General features: G+C 33.3%; 1 protein-coding gene and 1 pseudogene across 4 annotated transcripts in view; one reads left to right on the forward strand and one right to left on the reverse strand.

The window, feature by feature from the left end:
- LOC138324914 (cadherin EGF LAG seven-pass G-type receptor 1-like) overlaps positions 1–15549 on the forward strand; it is an 81719-nt gene extending 66170 nt beyond the window's left edge. For all 4 annotated transcript variants that reach the window (XM_069270150.1, XM_069270151.1, XM_069270153.1 and 1 more), the window contains 13 exons: positions 472–527; positions 1095–1221; positions 2293–2402; positions 2939–3041; positions 4219–4369; positions 5518–5593; positions 5959–6025; positions 6622–6707; positions 7528–7660; positions 7975–8016; positions 9543–9614; positions 10149–10173; positions 10816–15549. In XM_069270150.1, the coding sequence (XP_069126251.1) occupies positions 472–527; positions 1095–1221; positions 2293–2402; positions 2939–3041; positions 4219–4369; positions 5518–5593; positions 5959–6025; positions 6622–6707; positions 7528–7660; positions 7975–8016; positions 9543–9614; positions 10149–10173; positions 10816–11354 (1587 nt within the window). In that variant the 3' untranslated portion in view covers positions 11355–15549. The remainder of the gene's footprint in view (positions 1–471; positions 528–1094; positions 1222–2292; positions 2403–2938; positions 3042–4218; positions 4370–5517; positions 5594–5958; positions 6026–6621; positions 6708–7527; positions 7661–7974; positions 8017–9542; positions 9615–10148; positions 10174–10815) is intronic.
- Positions 15550–15696: 147 nt separating this feature from the next.
- LOC138326260 (peptidase inhibitor R3HDML-like) lies at positions 15697–20818 on the reverse strand (annotated as a pseudogene).
- Between the last annotated feature and the right edge of the window lie 2646 nt (positions 20819–23464).

Raw genomic sequence — 23464 nt, forward strand, 5'->3', positions numbered from 1 at the left:
TAATAAAGTGACGTCAGGAAAAATGACGTGACGTCAGAATTGAAGGACGGCGAGACAAAATGGCTGCCACTGCTAGATTTTTTTCAGGACATTTTGTCGTTAACATTTTTCTAATTAAAGGCTCTTGTAGTTATGTGATAAACAATATCTTTGGTTTGGTTTCAGTGTATATGAGAGTTTATGACACTCGTTTCGAAATTTCATTGTTCGCTTAGGGTCATAACAATAAAAAATAAAACTTCTTCAACTCATTTCATAAAATCGCAAATGAAATTAACATTCATATATTTCTACAGTACTGTACGTAAACCATATATTCTTAAAACATTAAAAATTACGATTTCAAATAACCATGATTACGTGACGTACAGAAAACCTCTCCATAGCGCTAAAATATGTACGTTTTAAATTTTGAAGCTATATGTTTTTGTAAATAACAAAATGGATGATGATATTTGGTTTTTGCTTCAGTCTGACATTAAAACTCACAACAAGACGAGATGTCTGGCATGGCAGTTCGATGAGAGGTAAGTACACCATGATTGCATTAAATGTGTAGCAGGTTTTAGTTGTGATAGTATACATAGTGATACTTTCGCCTTATAGATTTAGGCTAGGAGAATTTAGTTCAGTCGGTAGAGCGGCAGACCAGTAAGTCAAGCCCTGTTACATTTGGTGCTGTAGACCACTCTAAGTGGGAGTATTGGAGGCTTCCTTAGAGAGAGAACCTGGATTGGTTTGTGTTCGGACACGGACACGTTTGAAAGGGGGGAGTAGTGTAGTAGGTTTTAGTTGTATGTAACGATAAGGTCGCTTCGTGGTAGGCAGAATTTCCCTTTAGCTCAGTCTTAGAACAGTAGGTCGCGGGTTCGAGACCGGCTGGCGACACACTACTCTCGCCCTGTTGCAGATTTTATGCCTACGACTATATTCTGGTTTGTTGAAATCATGCTTAATTGATAGCACTGAGGGACCATATAATCGCCTAAATCAGGGCAAAGCGATTTATAGATTTTTCATCAAATTGCTTGGGGATATTTTGTAGTGTAATTTGAATTTCAGCATTTATATGTATTTACATTTTTTAATTTAAGCCAACCAGATAAAGGAACCTGGAAGACGGACATATGTAGTGTGGTCAAGATAAACATACATTCTACAGTGTGTAGTTGTCGCATTCCTGGGCATTTCTTGGTGGTTGCCATGGAGAAAAATATCACAGTGAGTTGTTCGTTATAAAATATTGCTAAAGGAAATCAGAAATTGTTTTTATTACTTAATCCGGATTTTAAAACAATGTCACAGCTTCGTTCTCTCAGCAATATAATTATGAGCTATTGTTTCTGCTTCGTTCAATTTTGTTCTTAAATTCTATCGCTGTTAGCTTAACAGCATCATAGCATCAGTATAATCTGATAAAAGTCTCAATAGTATTATATATTCATTTTTGAACTCTGTACATCATTCTTAATAACATTCATGTCAATTGTCGGAAAATAAATTATATAAGATAACCATATCTAGTATTTTAAAGTAACATGCTAGGAAAATGTTGGAAGCGTATTACTGTCAACGCGCTCTTTCATTATACAAATATCGACCCGATTTCTGGTTGATACAATGATTTATTAATTTGAGGCCGAAGGCGGAGGTTTTATGTCACTTTCGAGAATTGATTATTATTTGAACTGGTAAATCCCAATATCCACCTGAAACCAGGTTGATATATGTTTATATATGATATTTACCTGATGTAATTTCGTTGTCTTTATTTACATGCATGTGCATTATGATATTGAGTAGTCATGATGAATAATTCCGTGGAGAAATGTGAGCGAAGGCTGTATGTACCAATAAAGTAGAAAGAATACCACATTATACATTTTACTTACTATTTGAAAACTTTCACAAAAATGTCAGGGTCTTATTTTATTGTAGTAAACCTGCTGACCTCCGTCAAATCTTTTTGAACGATGAGATAATGATTTATCATTTTGACGTTATGGAAACTTTATTTATGTTGGTACTACCATTTTGGACCTGTTGGGATCTTATATCAACACCGACCACGATTATGACGATATACATTTGTATGATGGCAATAATTTTTCACTAAAGAATAGTCTATATAACAACATAAAGTGTTAAAATGACACCAGCACAACTATTTTCAAGTGTTATTATTTGAATGAGCATGCAAGAGTCATCTGTTATTGTTTAGATTATAAATTATATTGGATACTGGACACGCCTGTATACACACAATATATTATCAATTTATCATTACCTTAGATTTTACCTGTTGTGGACGCTAACACCTCTAACATCTTAGTCTTGGCTGGGAGTATCATAATGCTGTGCGGAGTCGCAGCTACACTCAGTATATATCTCCTCAAGTGGAGGTAAGCTTTCTTCTTCAGATACTCACGTTAAATTCCTTATCCTATTATCTTTGCATTGAATTGGTAAACACTACACAAAAAACAAAAGGTTTATGTTCAGTGCATTTAATGCTTAATTGAAGACTCTAACACTGTGACACGTTAATCAAAGTTTGCTATTCTAAAATATTAAGTCGCTGGCTATTAAAACACATTATTCAATATGTTATGAATACAATTACTGTATGTACCGAATACTGTAAGAGTATATTTCATCTTATGATTGGCATATATTTTGATGTAAAATATTTTTTCTTTAATGATATTCATTGTATGATGTAATTATTGAAATTATGCGAATGTATGTTTGTGCTTTCTAAAACAATTAATATGCCTTTTTTAAGTGTCAGATTTGGTACGTTTTCAGCATGATGGAGACTGAAATTATAAGTACATGTACGTCTATTATTTATCTTCAATATAAGAACCTTTAAACCAAAACAAGTACTCCTGTTACTGAAATCATTGTTATGTACTGTGTAATGTTAATTTTACAGGCAGCTGATCGGTGGAGAATATGTTATCAATCTCAACCTTCTGATAAGTCTACTGGCTTTGACCTGTGTGTTTCTCGGTTGTCTCTACAAACCAGACATATTCGTAAGTGTTATGTATATATATCAATATGTAGACTAAGTTTAGAAAAAATAACAGGCGAACAATTGCCAGTAATAAATATCCTTCATTATGATTTAAACATATGTATTGTTGAAAATACAATGGCTGGGGTTAGGCACAAGTTATTATAACATATCAACGCCATTATATTCAATAATGTAAGCATTTTTGTGAGAATACTCACATAAAGAATGACAATAATCACAAACAGAGGATATCATCGAAAAAAAACATGTCTCGGGTATGGTAATGCTAAAATTTGACAATAGAGGAAAAAGTAGACGTGTAAAATATACAATAGGCAATTGACTCCATTGTATTGCATTCGAAACACTGCATACTACAAAAAACTCTAGTATTGTTCAGATCAGGAGATATCATGTTTCCTTCATATAGCTGCAGCTGATACGAGGTTAAGTGTGCTAACCTTAAATATCAGAAATATTAAAAACAACATGGAGTTTAAGAAAAAATTGAAATTATTGGGGTATGAATGTAACGGATTATGTTGTAAGGCAGATAGGAAAGTTTCGTGCTAAATTAAAGATCCAATTGGGATCTGTTTCTGATGAAACATTTCTATTTTTTGTCAAATACGATTAATTATACAGTGTATAATCCATTGATTACAAAAACGTAAGGGAGATAACTCTCATATCATTGTAAAACATATATAACATGATATATTCAGATTAATTCATCCTTAGGGAGGAGGAGATAAATTAATTAAGGATGATATTTTCATTTTGATGAGGTTATGAGGGTATAATGATAATGGAGCCTGTGTAAATTTTATGTAATCCGGCGAACAGTTTGTCGCGTAAATGAATATTATTTGTTATCGCAACAGTTGCATATTTTTTATTAAAATACCCATATTGTTTCTCTCCCGTCATCGTTAACGAATTCAATTGAACAGCTGATTGGAATCGAGTCATTCATATGTTCCCACCAAAAGTGGGGTCATGACCCCACGTCACTACGCCAGCGACTATTCCCGTAACAATAGAATCGCCGCACGTGTTGTACTATCATTATACACTGTTAATGATAATACTAGAAAGCATAATTATTGAGTCCATGTCAGTGCAAACTGTAAATACATGTGTTTAACTTTTTGATGCTACCACAATCAATGTCTTTTTCTTTTTTTTTCCAGATCATATGCTACATGTGTCAAATTCTGACATATTTCTTTCTGCTATCGTCATTTGCATTCCTTTTTGCGGAATCCATGTTCTTTTTCTTCAACACATACAGCGAGAAAAGAGCATACATTGGGACTTATAAGTACCTTCTTATAGGATGGGGTAAGCTAGTTTCTATTTGAATACTTTGAAAGCATTAAGTACAACTCTTTAATAGAATTCCGTTACTCATGCGCAATGTTAAATATCACATCAAAATTGTATTGTTGACTGATTTTTTACCTTCAAAATGTATCGCAAATGTAACGTTTTATTGGACATTTTCCTAAATTTTAGATTTCTAATAATACAGTATCACTTATACTTGCAATGTTTACATTTTATGGAATACTCCTGATATTTACAATGTTTATATTTCCAGGAATACCCCTGATACTCACACTGTTTATATTTCCAGGAATACAACTTATACTCACAATGTTTATATTTCCAGTAATACCCCTGATACTCACACTGTTTATTTTTCCAGTAATACCCCTGATACTCACACTGTTTATATTTCCAGGATACTCACAATGTTTATATTTCCAGGAATACCCCTGATACTCACACTGTTTATATTTCCAAGAATACCCCTGATACTCACACTGTTTATATTTCCAAGAATACCCCTGATACTCACACTGTTTATATTTCCAGGAATACCACTTATACTCACACTGTTTATATTTCCAAGAATACCATTTATACTCACACAGTTTATATTTCCAAGAATACCCCTGATACTCACACTGTTTATATTTCCAGGAATACCACTTATACTCACACTGTTTATATTTCCAGTCATACCCCTGATACTCACACTGTTTATATTTCCAGGAATACCCCTGATACTCACACTGTTTATATTTCCAGGAATACCACTGATACTCACACTGTTTATATTTCCAGTCATACCCCTGATACTCACACTGTTTATATTTCCAGGAATACCACTAATACTCACACTGTTTATAATTCTAGGAATACCATTTTACTCACACTGTCTATATTTCCAGTCATACCCCTGATACTCACACTGTTTATATTTCCAGTCATACCATTGATACTCACACTGTTTATATTTCCAGTCATACCCCTAATACTCACACAGGTTATATTTCCAGGAATACCATTTTTACTCACACTGTTTATATTTCCAGTCATACCCCTGATACTCACACTGTTTATATTTCCAGTCATACCCCTGATACTCACACTGTTTATATTTCCAGGAATACCACTGATACTCACTATGTTTATATTTCCAGGAATACCACTGATACTCACAATGTTCTTCGTCCTGGCATCGGAAGTTTTTGGTAAAAGTAAAGAATGTCTTATGTTGTGAGTATTTATCACTATGACAAGGTCACTTTGACATCTATCATATAATTCATCGTATTTATGGATCCATTGATATCTTAAAATTGTATTATAATGTATGTACGCCTTTTGAATATCTAGACAATAAAAACTAAGCAAAGTTGTAGCAAGTGCCAGTAGTAGTATTTAATAACAGTTCATAAAATGCAATGATTTGATCTTTTTGTCGAGATATACATTCATTATGTATTTCATGTAGTTCTATACGTATAACCTTTGCAAAAATGTATCAAAACTTGAAAGTATTACCTGTGAATCAATTGTTTCACCACACTTGTACCGTTACCGATCATGTGCTGTTGAAACCCTTGAATTGTTTGTTGCAGATGCTGGTTAACTCGAGCAGATTGGCAATTTTATGGTTTCCTCATTCCAGTGTCTTTGTTTGTGATAGTAAGTACACCCTATAATTGACACTTGTAAATTACAAAGCATGAAACAAGTATATGTCTTCGATGTTTTCAGCTATCCATCCAGACCCGAAATATATTGTGTATCTATTTTCTTTCAAATGTATATAATACATGTATATACTAATAATATGTGAGACAATTCTAATACAAATTTGTTCTCCTCCCCCAACCATGTCCAAATAGGCTGGATATATAGATCATCATTTTTGTTGAAAGAAAAAAAAATGTTTGAACAAATCTTATTTCTCAACTCAAAAGACTGCTGTATCTAGGTTAAACTAGTAAATAAAACTCACTTTTAAGTGCGCTTTTATTTTCAATTCACAATTAGGGAATGATACACAAAATAAAAACCAAACAAAAATTTCTAAGAGAACTATAAAAATGGAAAAGGCTAGATGTTGGAAGGGTCGGTAGGGAAGAGATAAGCAGACATTTTTATTTTGGCCTCAGAAAGATTAATTATAAACCAAAACATTGTTGTTGGTTTTTTTCAAATCTCCATAAAAAATTGAGTTCCTTTGTATATTCATCTTTTATAAGAATATAATTAATGGTATATTTTTTTATTCGCAGGGTTACATCATATTCATGATTAACAGTTTAAGAATATGTATAACTTCGACAGAAGATTGGCGATTTAACAAACGACGCAAACTAACGTAAGTTATATAATCCATCCAATGTTATGTAAACAAATATACGTCTTACGTAAATACATTCCTTATGCACTTGTAATGATTTTAATCGCTATAACCTATATTAAAACTGATTGCTTACTGTTTAGGAATTAGGGACTACCGACGTCCTTTCATATCCGGTCAAATACACTAAAATTATCAAATAAAGCAACCAGTCCTAAGTGGATTGGCTCAATCATCGATGATCAGTTAGCTCAATCGTAAAGAATTCTTCTAGTGTTAAAATGTCTTGGTTCGAGCCCAAGTCTGTTCTCTTTATTGTTACAAACTTGAAATAAAATATACATGATGGTAGTGTAATGATTCCGTGTGTCGTTTAGAGCGATGAATTTGAGTTAGGAGGGAGGAATGTAATTGAATTTGACTGGGTCGATCATTTATGCCAAGGAAGTTCAATCGGTAGAATATTTAGCTAGTGTTCGGAGGTCCCAGGTTCGAGCCACAGTCTGGCCGCTACATTGTATTTTATACGTTAGTTTATCCTCAAAGTCTCATCCACATGACATTGAATTGCACGAAAATACCAGAAATAATAAATTACAAAAGTATGATGTGAAAAATTAATTCAAGAAAATTAATATTTGAAACAGTAGAGTTCACTAATGGTTCAGTATGATTCTCTATGTGCATTCAAGAGAATATACCGCAGCCTCCTCCAAAAATATCAGATATTCACATTGCATACGTTTGTACAATGGAAGCGGCCCTTAAATAAACCTCGCTGCAGATTTTAATTAGTTTTCCACCAATTAATATGTCTTAATGTTCACGTTCTTTTTAGACTGCGGTTTGGCAAATCCCTGTGTTTGTTGATCTTACTCCTCGGTATCAGCATATTATCCATGGATCTCAACGTCAACGACGAGGATCAATTTGAAATGATCATTATTTTGTTCATCTTTAAGACTCTAATAGTAAGTCTGAAAAGTGTTTAAAGTGATAAACATTTAAATTTTCACTATTTTTGAATTAAAATATTACTTGGAACGTCTTGTTATCAAAAACTACATACTGTGAAATCAATAGTGTTCGCGAGGGTTAAATTTTCGTGGATTGGGTTTTTTGACCAAACCTTAGAAAAAGTTTTATTATCTAGATATTGAATAACAAGATTGCAATACAAATACAATATAAACCCTGCTACAAATCATAATGTTACTTCATATTGCCATTGCTTTGCTGTGTTACCATTTTCAGACAATAATGAAATGTTTTTATTCTATTTTAGGCATTGTGTGTTTTTGTTCATAAAGGCATCTTGGATAGACAGGTATGTGTACTGTTAGTGTTAAAACACCACTAACGCAGCGCTAGCAAATTTTCTCGAGAGTGTATTAAGCATGATAAATTACAGTCACTAGTTAATGACTTTGTTTATCAAATAACTTTACTAACCATCCCATATTGCGTAATACATAAATTTCTGCTATAAAACATCGTACCTAAAATATTCTCGTTTTTATACACTAATATATGTAAGTTTCTGATATAAAAGCAGTTTTAAAAAGGCATTGTGAAGAAAAGTAGTCCGAACTCAAAAGGCATATACATCAAATCGAAATCAAGACAGAATAAAGATGATGCCAATGAGAGACGCCGTATGTGTTTACACGCAGGGTTTTTTAGACATACACGATAATCATTATCATATTGACAAGTTCATCACGTGATTATTTTTTTTCTATTGTGAAACATGCATATGGGATAATGTATTAGTATACTTCACTTTCATTTAGTATGTTCTGATTTGATTAAAATTTATCACATGACATTGAATAAGTTAGATATTTCCCCGGAATTAGAAGGCGAGGGAAAAACCCGAGGGAAACAACCCCTGAGGGAAATAACCCCTTGGAAGCTCCGCACGTGACCGAAAGTTGACGTCATCTAAAACGTCACGAACAATGACAACGCTGTTGCTTATTTTTTGCAGCCCAACAAATTTAGCTACGTTGTTGGGAAATAGCGTCATGAGTTCGTTTACAAGAGAATTTTTTTCTTTTAATTTTGTTCGGCATAATAAAATAATTAATATTAGTACATCACGTGACAGAATACTGGATTCTGATTGGCTACACACACGGGTACCATTTGAAATAGTGCCCGGGCAAGCGAGCACTATTGAAGTGGCGCGAAATTGAACGTGAATGTACTGTGACGTCACCATTACATGACGTCATTATAACGTTGCGCTTCACCAAGACGTCAAGATGGCGGACAGGCTGTTGTGTGTGAGGATGGAGGCAAACATTGCTTTTCTACATAAAACAGTTCACTCCTGTTCTATATTGAATTACTTTTAATCTTCATGAAGCTGAATCCCGTTTTATAAAAACACAGATTTCTGCGACAATTCATATGTTGTACTTTTAATGTGGTGTGGAAACGAAAATAGTGTTGCGAGGTGTTGCTTGACGTGCTTCTGATACGGTGACATACAAACCATGAAACGGGTCTCGTATGAGGGTGATGTACTAAACCCATTATGGCCTGGTTGAGAGGGCACTATTGCCTCATAGTATTGTCGAGGGATGGAATCCCATCCCATCACGATTTTCACTATGTGTCGGGATACATCTAGCATTGTCTCCCTGGAATGAGTTATTTTCTCTCGGGCTTCGCCTTCGAGCAAAATAACTTTTTCCAGGGAGACAATTTTAGATGTATCCCTCCACAGAAGGCCACAATAATATATATTGGCCATCTGTTGTTACCTTTAGATGTTCTGATTTTACACTTACAAAAGTTTATAAATAATTTGATTATCTGTATAAATTAATTTATTAAACGTTTCAGCTATTGATCGTGTTCTGGAAGATGAATACGAAGAAGTATAGAAAACGTGATAGCGGAATCTCATCTGACGAGGTAATATATTAACAATAGCCGACTTTTTATAAATCAAATAATGTATAATTCTACTTCTGTAATATCGATAATCAAATCAACCTTATAATTTTATTGGAGATTATTTTCGACTGCTAACATTATTCGTTTTATGACGTGTCAGACTCCAATAATAGAACCATCATTGGTATATATGCATAATTTTTTTTCTTTTCTAGAAGTATTGTGTTCGTTGCTTTGTCGAAAGTTTGACATAATTTATCATTATACTTTTAACGTAGTCAATTACTTGTGTTGTTACCGTTAAATGTATATTCTTTTATTATGATTATTTTAAACTAACAATTCATGTAATATAACGGATGGGTGTGTGAAGATAGTTTAACAATACATATTGTATGGTTAATTGGCCTGTATACAAATACTTTGGTTACAGAAATTCGATATTTTGCTTTGTCAAGAATTTAGCTTATACCTATATATAATTTTGCCTTTAATTTTCCATGTCATGTCTTGTCTTAAAAGTACCGATTTGTTTATCGACTTTCTTTTCAGAAACCTACAAGTAATGCGTTTCGAAGTAAGTTATGGATTTTATATACATCAAATGAATTGGACATCGGGCTACGGCTATTTAAGTCCTTTATAATATACTTTTGCACATATATACATTTTGCATTTATTAGTTTATGAAGTATCGAAATAGCTAAAGGGAGGCAACTCCAGCATTTTTACGACACACATAATCCTAGATTGTGGATATCAGAGTTAATAGTTATCATCTAAGCAAGGGGACTATAGTCTACCATTCTGTTCTTACTGGTCTAGATTATACGCAGTAGGTTCTAACAAGTCAGGCGTTTATCAGTTATAATCTAGTATGCACAGTGAGGCCGTGGTGACTGAGTGATTAATATAATATCCCGACATAGTATCACAAGCCCTCCAGCTCTGGGTCGCGAGTTGGAACCCCATATAGGGCAGTTACCATGAAATGACCACTGGTCGCCTGATACTGCGGTTTTTCACCACCCGTAATTCTGGCATATCCTTAAATGACCCTGCTGCTAATATGACATTAAACTAAATTAAACTAAAACCAAATATTCGTCAACATAAAACCCAATGTATATTAAATAAATAAACAGCAGAGGCATCAATTATAGCATTACCTGCAGTAGTTTTTTTTCTGGTCTTATTGGAGTATGTGATTATTTTGCAGCATTTATAAAACCCGAGAAAATCGAGATGGACAGAACTAGCAAAGAACAACAAAGTGTGAATCAGTACTACGACGAAGTTGACAGACTGAAGTTTACAAAAGAGAGAAAGCGTCAACTGTCTTCATTACTCGGCAGTAACTCCGTGTCCACCAACCTGAGTGTTGTTAGCGCGGCGTATCTACGCCGTGACAGACAAACTGATCTCAATGGTGCTGATAGTGGTATATGCATCGGTTCAGAAAACGACAGATCTTTAACAAACCACTCAATCAATTCCACGCCATCAGTTTCCATGACAAACAATCCAACATGTTTTCTTGCTCAAGCAAACGTCCATTCTGCCACGCCAAGGCAATATGAGGGAAATGCATATGCAGATTCAGTAGACGAGGGTTACTCGCCGGAGACGTACCCTCTAAATAGTATCAATAATCGCACAACAAAATCAAGAACATGTCCAAATGAAAGTCCGTCGACATTGGAGGAGGAATCACGTCTGTTAGGCTTAGAACAATCAGATGTGGACGAAGACAGGTAGTCAACAATGTATTTGTTTATACTATGTTCTTTATTTAGATATTACAGAGTTGTCTGCCTTTGTGGGTAGGTATTTATTGTGTCATAAACAGTATCCGAGCGTTACGTGATACTTTTCAGAGAAAACAACTTGAGTTTCGCTCCCAAAATAATGACGTCACAAAGAATACCTTCACACAGGGGAGTTAATTCTGTAATATGCAAAGATGGAATATACCTGTCACGGTTGTTCCAACCAAACCTCAGCCAATTATATATTTATGAAATCCATAGAAAACTACTAAATACCGGTTATATAAAGCGTTTGCCTTACGAGTGATAACTGTATATTTATATATTGTCCCATTTTGTATTTATTATCCGTCATAGTGCTTTATTTCTACATAATGTAAAATATAAACAATGTCCTATGATGTTGAAAATGACAAGTATTCATCAAATCAAGTATCTTTTATACAAACTTTTTGAAAATGCTCAACTAGTGTTTATCTTATAACGAAGCGAAGTCAAGCTGCAATTTTATTCACGATCATTTCTTATAAAAAGGTTTCAAGAAGTGCCTTTGGTTCTATTTGCTGACTTATGACCATACGGTTCTTGTTAGATCAATGATGATTATGTATGCACTAAACATAAAATGCTGAAGTATATACCAAAATAATTTTCTTGGTCGATACTTACATAAATCATTCCATTATAATTGCAATTCCAGATTGTACTTTATGTATTTTAATAATGCATTTGAGATGTTTGAACCCCAATTCGTGTGTTGACGGTTATTCTTTATGTATTTTCTCCTCTCATACCACTCATAAGTTTTATATTGTGTGAAAAACAATCTCTACTGAAATTCAATTGTAAACATTAAGTACAATGCTTCAACATATTGGCTCTGGTAAAAGGTGTTTATTACTAAAGAAGCAACATACGAAGAACACTTGGCAATTAGTGTTTGTTTAATGTATGTTGCTTATTCGATGACATCTGTGGAAATACAAGATGGTATAAAATGATGGCTTAGCATTCTTCCTTAAGTAAGAACCAACTTCACATTGATTGTCCATTGATTGTTATTTTGTGTGAGGTTTTGGTTACTGCAAAGTTATTTCAGAATTCAGCGATCTTCTCTTTGATACATGGGCATTTCAATATATAACAGTAATGAGCTCTACATGTTACCTTTATCATTCACGGACATAAACCTGGTCGCGAATATATCAAAATTAAATTCCTACGAATAAAACCATTTATACAGTATGTCAGTAATATACCTGTTCGATTGTCCACTCTGTGATATTATAGATTCCGCTCCTTAAACACCTATATGTAGTATTATTTTTCTTTGATGTGTAATTTCCAATGCATTTTCATTTTGTATTTGTATTTTGCATTTACTTTCATTTCTAATAGATGAACTGGGACATTTTTATATTGTATTTGATGCATTTGATCTTTGTTAACTTTGTAAATTTTAGTTTTTGTTACTTTATCATATAAATAAAACACATCGAAATCCAAATAATTTGCAACCCATCGACTCGGTGATAAAATTTATTCATTGTATCGTATAATTCTACATAACACGTTTGAATTTGCAATTTGATCTTTTCTGAAACTGAAAACGTGGAATTGCGAAATTCGGCTGCCATGAAAAGATCACTGGGAATATACAGTCTGCATAGCATAAAATGTATTGTATTAAACAGTTTTATTTTAATTATATTTTCAAAACATCACAGATCGATGATTTTTTTTTCTAATTAGCATGCGCATGAATCAATGAACTAAATAATCATTATTAGTGCAGTATCTTTCGAAGTGGGTAATAAACGATAAATGAATCTTTGGAATTAACAGCAAAGCCGTTACATCCTTGTAAGTAATATTAATTTCTTAGCTAAAAATCAAGGCGCAAACGTTCTTATGAGAACTAGAAATGCAACAGACAACGGATCTCAGAAGAAATATTTACTCCTTTGCTCTTTAAACATATCTAAACATTAATTATCTGTTGACCTGTAATTATTGTGTATCTGTACCAGCAGTTTTTATATTGTTATAAACTTCATTCTAGTCCAAGGATTTAATGGACATTCCAGTTGTTACTTTATTGAATATATATCCGTGCCAAATCAACGTTTCACATATTTATTTTTAGTTTTAGATAAAGGCTATAAAATCAAAAACATATATTCAAAACCAATAACGTGTGAGTCATGGATTGCGATAGTGACAATCATTTAAAAGTATAACTTTGGCGGAAGTTAACAATGGAGAAACATATTATATCTTTTAATTATTAGTACATATACATACATTTGTGATTCAAGTAATTTCATTTTTTAATTTGTTTATCGGCAATTATGTTTATATAATGGTATGATGATTATGAAAGCGGTTTTACTATTTAATATGTTAATGATTGTGTGATTTAACACTTTTTCTGCATTCCTATCCCCTTGGTTTGTACATTGTAGATGGTGTATTATTTTCAGTATTTAAATCAGATATGTGATAAGACCATAACTGTCTCCTTTAATCAACGTTTATCGTGAAATTACAATAATGATAAGTGCTTTAAGCATGAATATTAGGTTAGATAGTATGTAATATTTTCTTAATGAAATTATATTTCGATGCATTTTCGATGAAAAAAAAGGCATATATATCGAATTGCTATAATAGGTGTATATTCTTGGGAGAAAAAATCATGTTATCTTAATTGCGATAATAAGAGTATACCCTTGGGAGAAAAAACATGTTATCGAAATTACGATAAAAGGTGTATACCCTAAGGAGAAAAAATCATGTAATCAAAATTGTGATAAGTTGTTGCCATATAGATAACATTAGAGAATATAAAACAGAAATATATCCGCGAAAAGAAAATTCTAAAACGAAATCACTGATGTGGAACCTTTAGATTTCCCGGTATATTTCTGTCTACTTGAATGAATCTCAATGCTAACCATGCATGACGTCATACGCCATTCTTGTCTGAAACACGAATATGGACACGACATGTATCACTAAAACAACATGTTACGACAGTGATCACTTTTAATGCATGTTTTATCACCTAAATATTCTGTTTATGTTTATTTAACGAATCCATTAAAATCAAAATGTCTCCATTGCTTTCATTTATAGCATCACATCATTTTTTTCTCTTTTTCCTTTTATGCTCATTTAAAGTTACTTTTGAAATTAGTATAAGAATCGCTTTTATAGATTAAAGACCGCAAGTAAACCATCGACAACTCTGTAGAGCAACTTAAAAAACTGTGTTCTAGTTTATATAAACGTTGGATTCGGATGGAAACCTTGCTCCTTTAGCTTTTGTTTCGCATACAACAATACCAGTCTTGACGATTGCCTCTGTTTATTGGCCACCTGCTTAATTATGTATACACATATTACACAGTTATCTGTCCTTGTGGGTAGGTATTGATTGTGACTCAAGGTTTTTGTGAGCGTAACATCATACGTTTTGGAGAAAACGACGTGAATTTCGCTCAAAAAATAATGAAGTAACAATCGATACCTACTGGTAAGGGAGCTAACTTTGTAATATGCAAAGACAGAGTATGACATTTTTGGGTTCCAAAGTGTAAAAACCAGGGAGGCTGAAGTTGGTTCCGAGTTCCGTTTTACATAAACGGAAATAGATGTTCTTTGGAATTACAAAAAAATGAAACAAAAATAACAAAACACAAGAGAGAACATTTTTAATATGTTCAAATTACGTAAACTGAATTTTTTAAATTTTATTTTAAAAAACAAAATTCTTAAACGGAACTCGGAACTCGGAACCAACTTCAGCCTCCCTGGTTTTTACACTTTAGACTGGTGTTTAAAGGCTACTTAGCGTTGTTTCCTAAGCGGTTCTTTCTTTCTATACATGTTTAATTGGAGAAGTTTGAAATATTTTCCAGAGATTGTTCAGCCGCCATGAGCTTTAACAATGTTGATAACAATATCAATTGAAATTATGAATATTACTTTTGTTTACCTTACGGAATAAATGTGATAGAAATTACATTGCATAATTACACAGTGCATCCATTGACAAAGTCTGATCATGTATATTATTTTTTATCATTAAAATATTGTAATATTATATTACGTTTTATTTATTATATTAAGTGATGCATTTAAACATTAAAACTCATCCCCCCCCTGTTTGTCTTTTTTTTCTGTTTTAATTGTTTTTAACTTCGAGTCGAAAACGCGATATTTATAACAACATCAGGTTTGCTTATCTCGGTATATTATCATTTCTACCAATATCTACGTATATGCCAAAATATATAGAATAGAAGAAAGACACAAATAGTAAGCGATTGAAATAATGAAAAATTTTATTTGTGACATAAAAAGATGAATGGAAAATGACATGCATCATCATTTCCCAGTGATCGAAAGATGAACATAAAAATCATATTAGTACATAGCATAAACGCGGACATTGAACAAAAGACAGGTGAAAAGATGAATGATAATGACCGTTTTTATACGTAAAATCCGTTAGGTTCTTCGAAGGAATTCTGCATCCAAACTGGTGGCGCACAGGCTTGCAACTGTCAACAGAATAAAAGAAATGTATATTGTACAGTTCCGATATCATGTCACGGAAGAAGTTACCAAAAGGATAGCAAAAGAAAGTGTTAAAAAATAGGACAATTTCTTTTCATGAACCGATGTCAAGGCTTTTAAATCGCATTATACACTGTCAACACCATTCCTTTGAAATAGTGATACTTTTGCAGATGACAACAACATTATACGTAGATATACAAAAGTAACAATTAGACAAAATGATCGGCTTAGCCACAAAAGTAAAAGCAAGGATTTTGAAACAAATGCTGATTATTACCTAATAACATTTAATCCGGAGATTAATTACAGGTGTTGGTACCGTTTTTAGAGTTACAGTCATCAGCACTCCTTCGGCCTCTCATATTACTATCTGTTTAAGAAATATAATAAATATAGAATTAAATAACACTAAACGTAAACATATAAATAAACTGAAGATAGAAGCTTAAGTATTGTTTCTGGTATATCATAATAAAGAATTCACAATTGTGAGATGTTACATATTTTGAAAATTAAACAAATGTAGGAACCACAAACATGATAAAAGGAACTTCCTAGAAGAAAAGCCCTTATCCTTTCGAAACTGATGGACGATTCTCAAATAAGAATTGCCCAGTGACTTTAGATAGTATATACTCAATTGTGATATATTGTTTTATTCCGTCATTGACGGTTTGAAACGATGAGAAGTAACTCTAAGAGATAGGAATGAACTATTCTAAATAATTGTATCCCGTGGTTGTTAGGGAAAAGATAACTCTATCTTACACAGGGGTTGTAAGACAGTTCATACGCACAAATAATTCCGTGACGTCATCAATACATGCGGCGTAACCGCAGCGTGCATTGTGGATGACGTCATCATTTTTAAGTCATAATGACGTTCCTGTGGTATTGACAGCAACGGGATTAATTTTTTTTCCTAATAAGTATGGGAGAAAAAGAATCAAACATGGATGAAAAATTTTGACTGCCAACACTCGGCAACCCTCGGGTAGACATGCCAAAATTTTCCCTCGGGTTGAGCCTGTCCATTTGACAGACCCATGTAAGATTCTATTAAACACAAACAAAAAAGTCAAAGAATATGGTTTAAATCGAAGTTAAATCGTCATTCAATGATATCTCACCTGGCCCGACACACAGCCCGTTGAAACAGGAGTTATTACGTGGACATCTAGAACATGGTGGACCGCTCAGGAAGGCCGGCTCTCCTACCCAGTTACCCCTGTAGCCACATATATCATTATAAACTATGACAAAGAATGTGATATGAAATTAGTTCTAAACCAGTTAAGGGAACAACTCATGAGAAGTAAAGAGTTCTACGATTGTCATTTCATTTTGATATTAGTCTTCATTATTTGTGCTACATTAACAATTCGTTTACACTTACACAAATATTGAAACTTCATGTATAAGTCGGCGTATTTTCAAATCAGAGGAACCTTTGGTATATTGATAAATATTAAGTCTAAATGTACTCTTAAGCATAACATCAAAGATGAATCGTTCTCACTGTTGTACCTACATTGGTGAATAGAAGCAGACGAAATACTTGGCGTTTCTGTACACACGTCCATTTCCGTCTGGTAGAACTGCGCAGAGATTAAGAGCACATCCTATCCTGGATGTTCGTGACCACACCATCTATATATATTTAAAGGTAACGGTTTTAGGAAACAATCTATGAAAATTATAAGGCGACATATAAACAAAGAAACTACAGGTACTGACAGATTATCGTCTTTGTCCATAAATAGTCTCATATAAGCAGGGATATGGTCAAATAAACACAACATATATATATATATTATATGAACAGGAATAAACAGGTTAATTTCACGTGAAAATAACCACATGAAATTAACGTGAATGAAGGAATACTATTTATGTAGCTTTAATCATACTGCTTTTTATCAGTCACGAAAACTATAAACAAAACCAAAAATTGAAAAAATGATGTCATAAAGGCTGATGGACTATAAACACTTCAATTAATAAATTCATAAGAAAATTCATAAGACGCCATCACGTTTTCTAACACTGAGAACATCGATAGTGATAAACAAATTGACGCCTAGTCCGCGACTCTCACCTGTGTATAGTGACAAGCGGCCCCGCAATGTCCATTCCCTCCTCGCCACAGCCTACGCTCGTCATACCAGTTCATCACAGCATTGTTAATGCTTTGGAGATCATCCACGGCTTGCCCAGTACTTGAGATGAAGCCCAGGTTCTCACCAAACCCTCCCATCTGATGACGGAACACACAGCGGCTGGCCCAAGACGCAGCTCGCCCCTCCAAACCCATGTCATAATTCTACATTTCAATATAAAACGCTCTCAGTCAGATAGAAACAATAACCCAGCACAAATCGGCCTGCATCATACAGATTATTACAGCTGTCAACATTCAAGAGCATCATTAGATTAGTTAAATCTATATGATTAACATCACTGCTAGGCATTAACGACTTACAAGACAACGTATTATTTTGATATGATTTTGCATAAATATCATTAATTAGATATCGGAAGACTAGATTGTGGTGTTTTAGATTGAACAAGATTGACATTAATATCCAAGCTTGAATAACATAGTTCACGATAATTCCTAAAGTATTCGATAAAATGTCGGACTCAAATTGGATGACGATATTTTGTGGACCTACGTACCATGAACTTCATGTCGGCTGCTCCTTCCCGCGCACGGAGCATGTTATGTAAAGACTGTATGTATCCCCTGTACCGGGATATATCCTGTAGACCCCCACACTGGGCTACAAACGTCGTCACCAACAACAACACAAAGGAAACGGCGTCCATCGTTTTTTCCCTGAAATGAAGCAACAGCGACCATGTAGACAAATTCATTGATATTTTAAATTCTAAAGCATATAGGTGTTCAAAGCCATTTGAAAACTTAAACTTGACCTAGATTTCAAGATTTGCATTGCGATTCTCGACGATAAATCAGAAAAGTTTGTCGTGCACATCACTCTAAATGTTCATCTTTACCCTTTTCTTTATTTTGGTAAAAATATATACTTTTTCATAACACTCGATAGGTAAATATGTTTATGCAAAAAACAAAAGAAAGACAAATATATGTTTAATACTGAAAACAACGTTCCATCATAGATCTTTGTTATGAATGATGACAAACACTATCCACGTATAAAGGCTGTCCATTCATACATGTGGTCAGTGAATGGTCAGTCAAATACGTGAGACTAATCACCTATCTATTATCAATAGACATGATGTAAACAACAAGCCGGACATGATAGTACATCCATTGGTTTTCGGGAAATTGACTCGCTGTCTTGATATAGACACTACAGAAAGGCGCCTAATACACCTGATTCTGTTATAGACATATTAACGTCTATCATGTATAATGATGCCATTGACGCATATACTGTTCTGATGTCTGAGATCATTCATATAATACACATGAGGAGTAATGCAAAAGTGCTAAACAGATTGACACATCAACTTGTTTAGATAATTATAGATTTGATTCATCAAAGGCAATGAATGATATACCAAAAGCAAAAATGATAATGTCTCTGGCGTGCCGAACGTTGCAAAATTCAGTAAGTATATGTAATATATCGTTATATGTGTTCAATAGTTTTAATTTGTGTCTGGCGTGCAATAAATGGTTGTGTATTTTTTCTATATTAATACGTAAAATAAAATCTATTTTCAAAATTTTCTTTGTGTGTGAAAAATATATTGGTGCGAAAAATTAATGTATTGTGTGTGATTTTGTTTTCTTTTTGTGTGTGAAAAATTCACCCCATTTTGTCACACAAATATAAAACAAAATCACACACACTTATATATACTTTTACACACAAACTATTTTTTTCACACACAAATATAAAAAATACACAAATATTTTTTTACACGCAAATATATTTTTCACACACTCAAAGAAGATATTGAACATAATTTTTATTTTTACAAATAAACATGAAAAATACACAAACTTTTAGGGTTTTTACACACAAATTAAAAAAAATATTGAACACGTATAACGATATGCAACAAATATTTTTTTCTTTTACTTAAATGTTTTTACTTATTAAATGCAGTGTTCGGCACGCCATACATGTCACGATATTTTTTTTCTAATTTTAATCTTTTTTTCGTAAAGAAATGTTAAATTCACACCTTAAAACCAAATGATATAACGCAATTAATTAAAAAATAAATTAAAACGTATTCAAATACTTTATAATTTCATAACTCAATATAACTCTATGTTATATATCATAATGTTGAGCTTATGCAAAATATTACTTACGATGAAGTCACCGTTTGAATTATATTTAGGATTTATCATCCACAGGAAGATATTGATAATTAAATATTTGACACAGTCTATCTACAATTATAACTTTTCTCCCCAAGACAAAAAAAAAATACAGGGAAATTCAATTTGCAACAAAGACTGGATCTATTTTTTAAATGTAGAAAAAAATAGTAGCAACTAAAACAGGTAAGCTTCAGATTACACGGCGCAACTAAAAGCAAAATAAATCAAAAATACATTTCCATACATCACATCATACGTTACCTGCTGTGCCTGTATGTTTCTGACACATGCGGACCAGAGACTTACCTGTATGCTGCAAATCTTCGAATTGTAAGGTGAAGGTGTCAGGCTGACCTTTTATAGCAGGGCACTTTTATAATCATGTAAGCTACTGTTTTTTGTGCATCCCGTCACAGAGAATGGCTCGTGTTTGACACTTGGTCGACCCTCCTTAGTGCTGATGTTCTGATAGCCATACACAATGTCGGCCGGAAACCACAGTCTTGTCACCCAGTGGCGCCGATCTGTTATCATGGACTTCCTGATTGATGAAAATGGTAACTTATTTGTCGCCTGCTACTTTCATTCTGTTGGCCTCGTCATCCCTGAGTTCACTTAGTAAAGTTCTAAAAGTTAGGAATCTTTACCAATAATATCACTGACGATTCATTTACCTAGTGTACGTCACTAAAGAGTCCCTAGTTTATATCACTATCATCACTTTTGTGTCCTAAGCTTTAAGTTTCTGACTGACGTGTCCTAAATTATAGCATCTCTATTATCACTGATCATTAACTTCAATATGCATCATTATTGCCACTTATAATCGAAATTAACATCGATTTCGTCAATGCGAAATTTACAATTTTAGAATGCGTCACAATGAGTATCCACGAGTGTTTAACTTTTCAGAGTTTTAGGATCATTGGAACATAGCTAATTAGGGAATTCATGGGAGCATAGATGTATAGAACCTCACAATCAGAATTTGACTTTGGACCACTATCATCTCGTTGTCGGTATAATGTTTTGTTCGGTATCTTTCAGTGGGATGGTACTACAAAATGGGCAAGAGTTGGACACTATTACAAAGAGCTACAACACGAACATATTGCAGTCTTTCAAAAAACATATATACTTCTTACACGCTTCACATTACATACAGGGGAGGCCGTCCTTAAATGACCTTAGTTGTTTAATAGGACGTTAAGTCTAATGCAAGAAACCAATAGTAACCATTAATAATTCCAGAAAGGGCAGCAAGTATATTCACTGATGAGTTTAAACGCTATAGTGTATGTGTTTGAAAATTCTTAGTAAACGATTCAAAATAACGAAATGTGCAATACCGTTAGATAACCTTCTCATCAAGGCCTGTATCTGCCTCCTTTAGTACTAACCGAACTAAACACTGTGCATGAGAAATATTTTCGAGTTTCTTTTTCAATATTTGCTGCATGCTACTTTTGAAGAAAATATTTCTTTATAATTATTTCGATTTAGAAATTATTTATATAATTTGTTTTTGGAACACATATTTGAAATAAATGTTTTATTACAGCATGGATAACGTATACTAGAGTATTATAAATATGCACTACACATGCAACTAGAAAACAAATTGTTATCATAATGTCCAAAATTACTAAAAAGAAATGAACGAAAGGTCCAGCGCGTTAAATTAAAATGAGGGGCACTTAATTGACCTAATCTACCACGATATGAAAGGTTTTCATAAATCGGTCACCAAAGTTCATGTAATGGCCAACGTTTTGATATAAACCAGATCACGTTACGTGTTTTAGACAATAAATGCCAACAAAAAATAAAAAGTCACCTCAATCCGCCCCTCTAAAACATAGTCTGTAATGAGTTGCATATTGTTTTAACAAAAAATGACATACTCAAAATTTAATGGTTAAATGATAAAGCAGAAGTGTTATGCGATTGATGACGTCATTGGCTGATCGTTCTCAGTCTGTTTAGTGTTTTCCCCTTTCCGCTATTTGGTTCAATGCAAAAAATATGACAAACTACATTTATACTGCTCTTAGACGGTTGTTTACAGAGATTTATGGAAATGCGATTTGGGTGTTATTCCGTAAATCAATTTGATTCATATCTCTAAGTTATTCCATATATCCACATTATTAGGACAACGAACTCGAAACTATCATGTGAAATGGACAGGCCGTGGAACTCTAAAGGATATGTTGCGTGTCCACTTTGGAGTGTGCATGTCAATAGTGTAACAACTCGATATAGACATGTTATTGTTTGTAGAACATAAGGGAAACGCTATACATGATATTAGTTACAGCTGTGGTAAATATCGGTCACCTGGTCACACTTCTCTTGTTACCTTATGAGTAATTACCTACACAGGTATAAACTTTTTGCACTAAGAACGATTGTGTTTCATTTATTTTTATTTCAGTTGATATTTTGAAGATCCCTTGTCATATGAATTTAGTTTTTACTCTAGAATTTTATAATGCCATTTAATCTGTTTCAAGTATCAATTAATTACACAATGAAAACTTTCATCTTTAAATGCAATGGAAATAGTCTTTTTGTATATTTTTATGATGACTTTATGTTGCTTAAATATGCTTCATTTGATGCGATTAATATTTTAGTTAATGCGAATTAGTATTACTCAGAAAACTTACTTGAAACATCAAAAGTGTTGTTTTTGGTGGGTTTTTTTAAAATTCTTTTCGCAATATTAGATGAATATCTTAAAGTGATTACTTTACGATAAAAGCATCGGCAATTACAGACAGTGATATCTCGTGAATATGTTTATCATTTATGTTGGCTTGATTGATATCAGAAAAAAATGTTGATAAAAATATTGATGGGATGAATAAACCGTCAGTTGTTGGTTTGGTTACTTGTTTAAGCTTAATCTCCTGTTAACAGCTCGGGTCATTTAATCTCCCCTGTATGCAATACACTGCGTGTGCGAATGTTGGTATGTTTCGGGAGGCCGCCGTATACTAAAGTTGTATCTATGGAATAGCGGGACTCTTGTCCCTTTTTCAGTACTATACGCTTATCTCACTGCAAAATGTCGCCACAGACATCAAACTGTCATTGTAGTGTCAACAGTTCAACCAGTCGTCCCACCCGCATTATGATCACATATACAAATGTACATGTATATACTTAGTTTATGT

This window comes from Argopecten irradians, chromosome 6, assembly GCF_041381155.1.
Source record: "Argopecten irradians isolate NY chromosome 6, Ai_NY, whole genome shotgun sequence".
Classification (NCBI taxonomy): domain Eukaryota; kingdom Metazoa; phylum Mollusca; class Bivalvia; order Pectinida; family Pectinidae; genus Argopecten; species Argopecten irradians.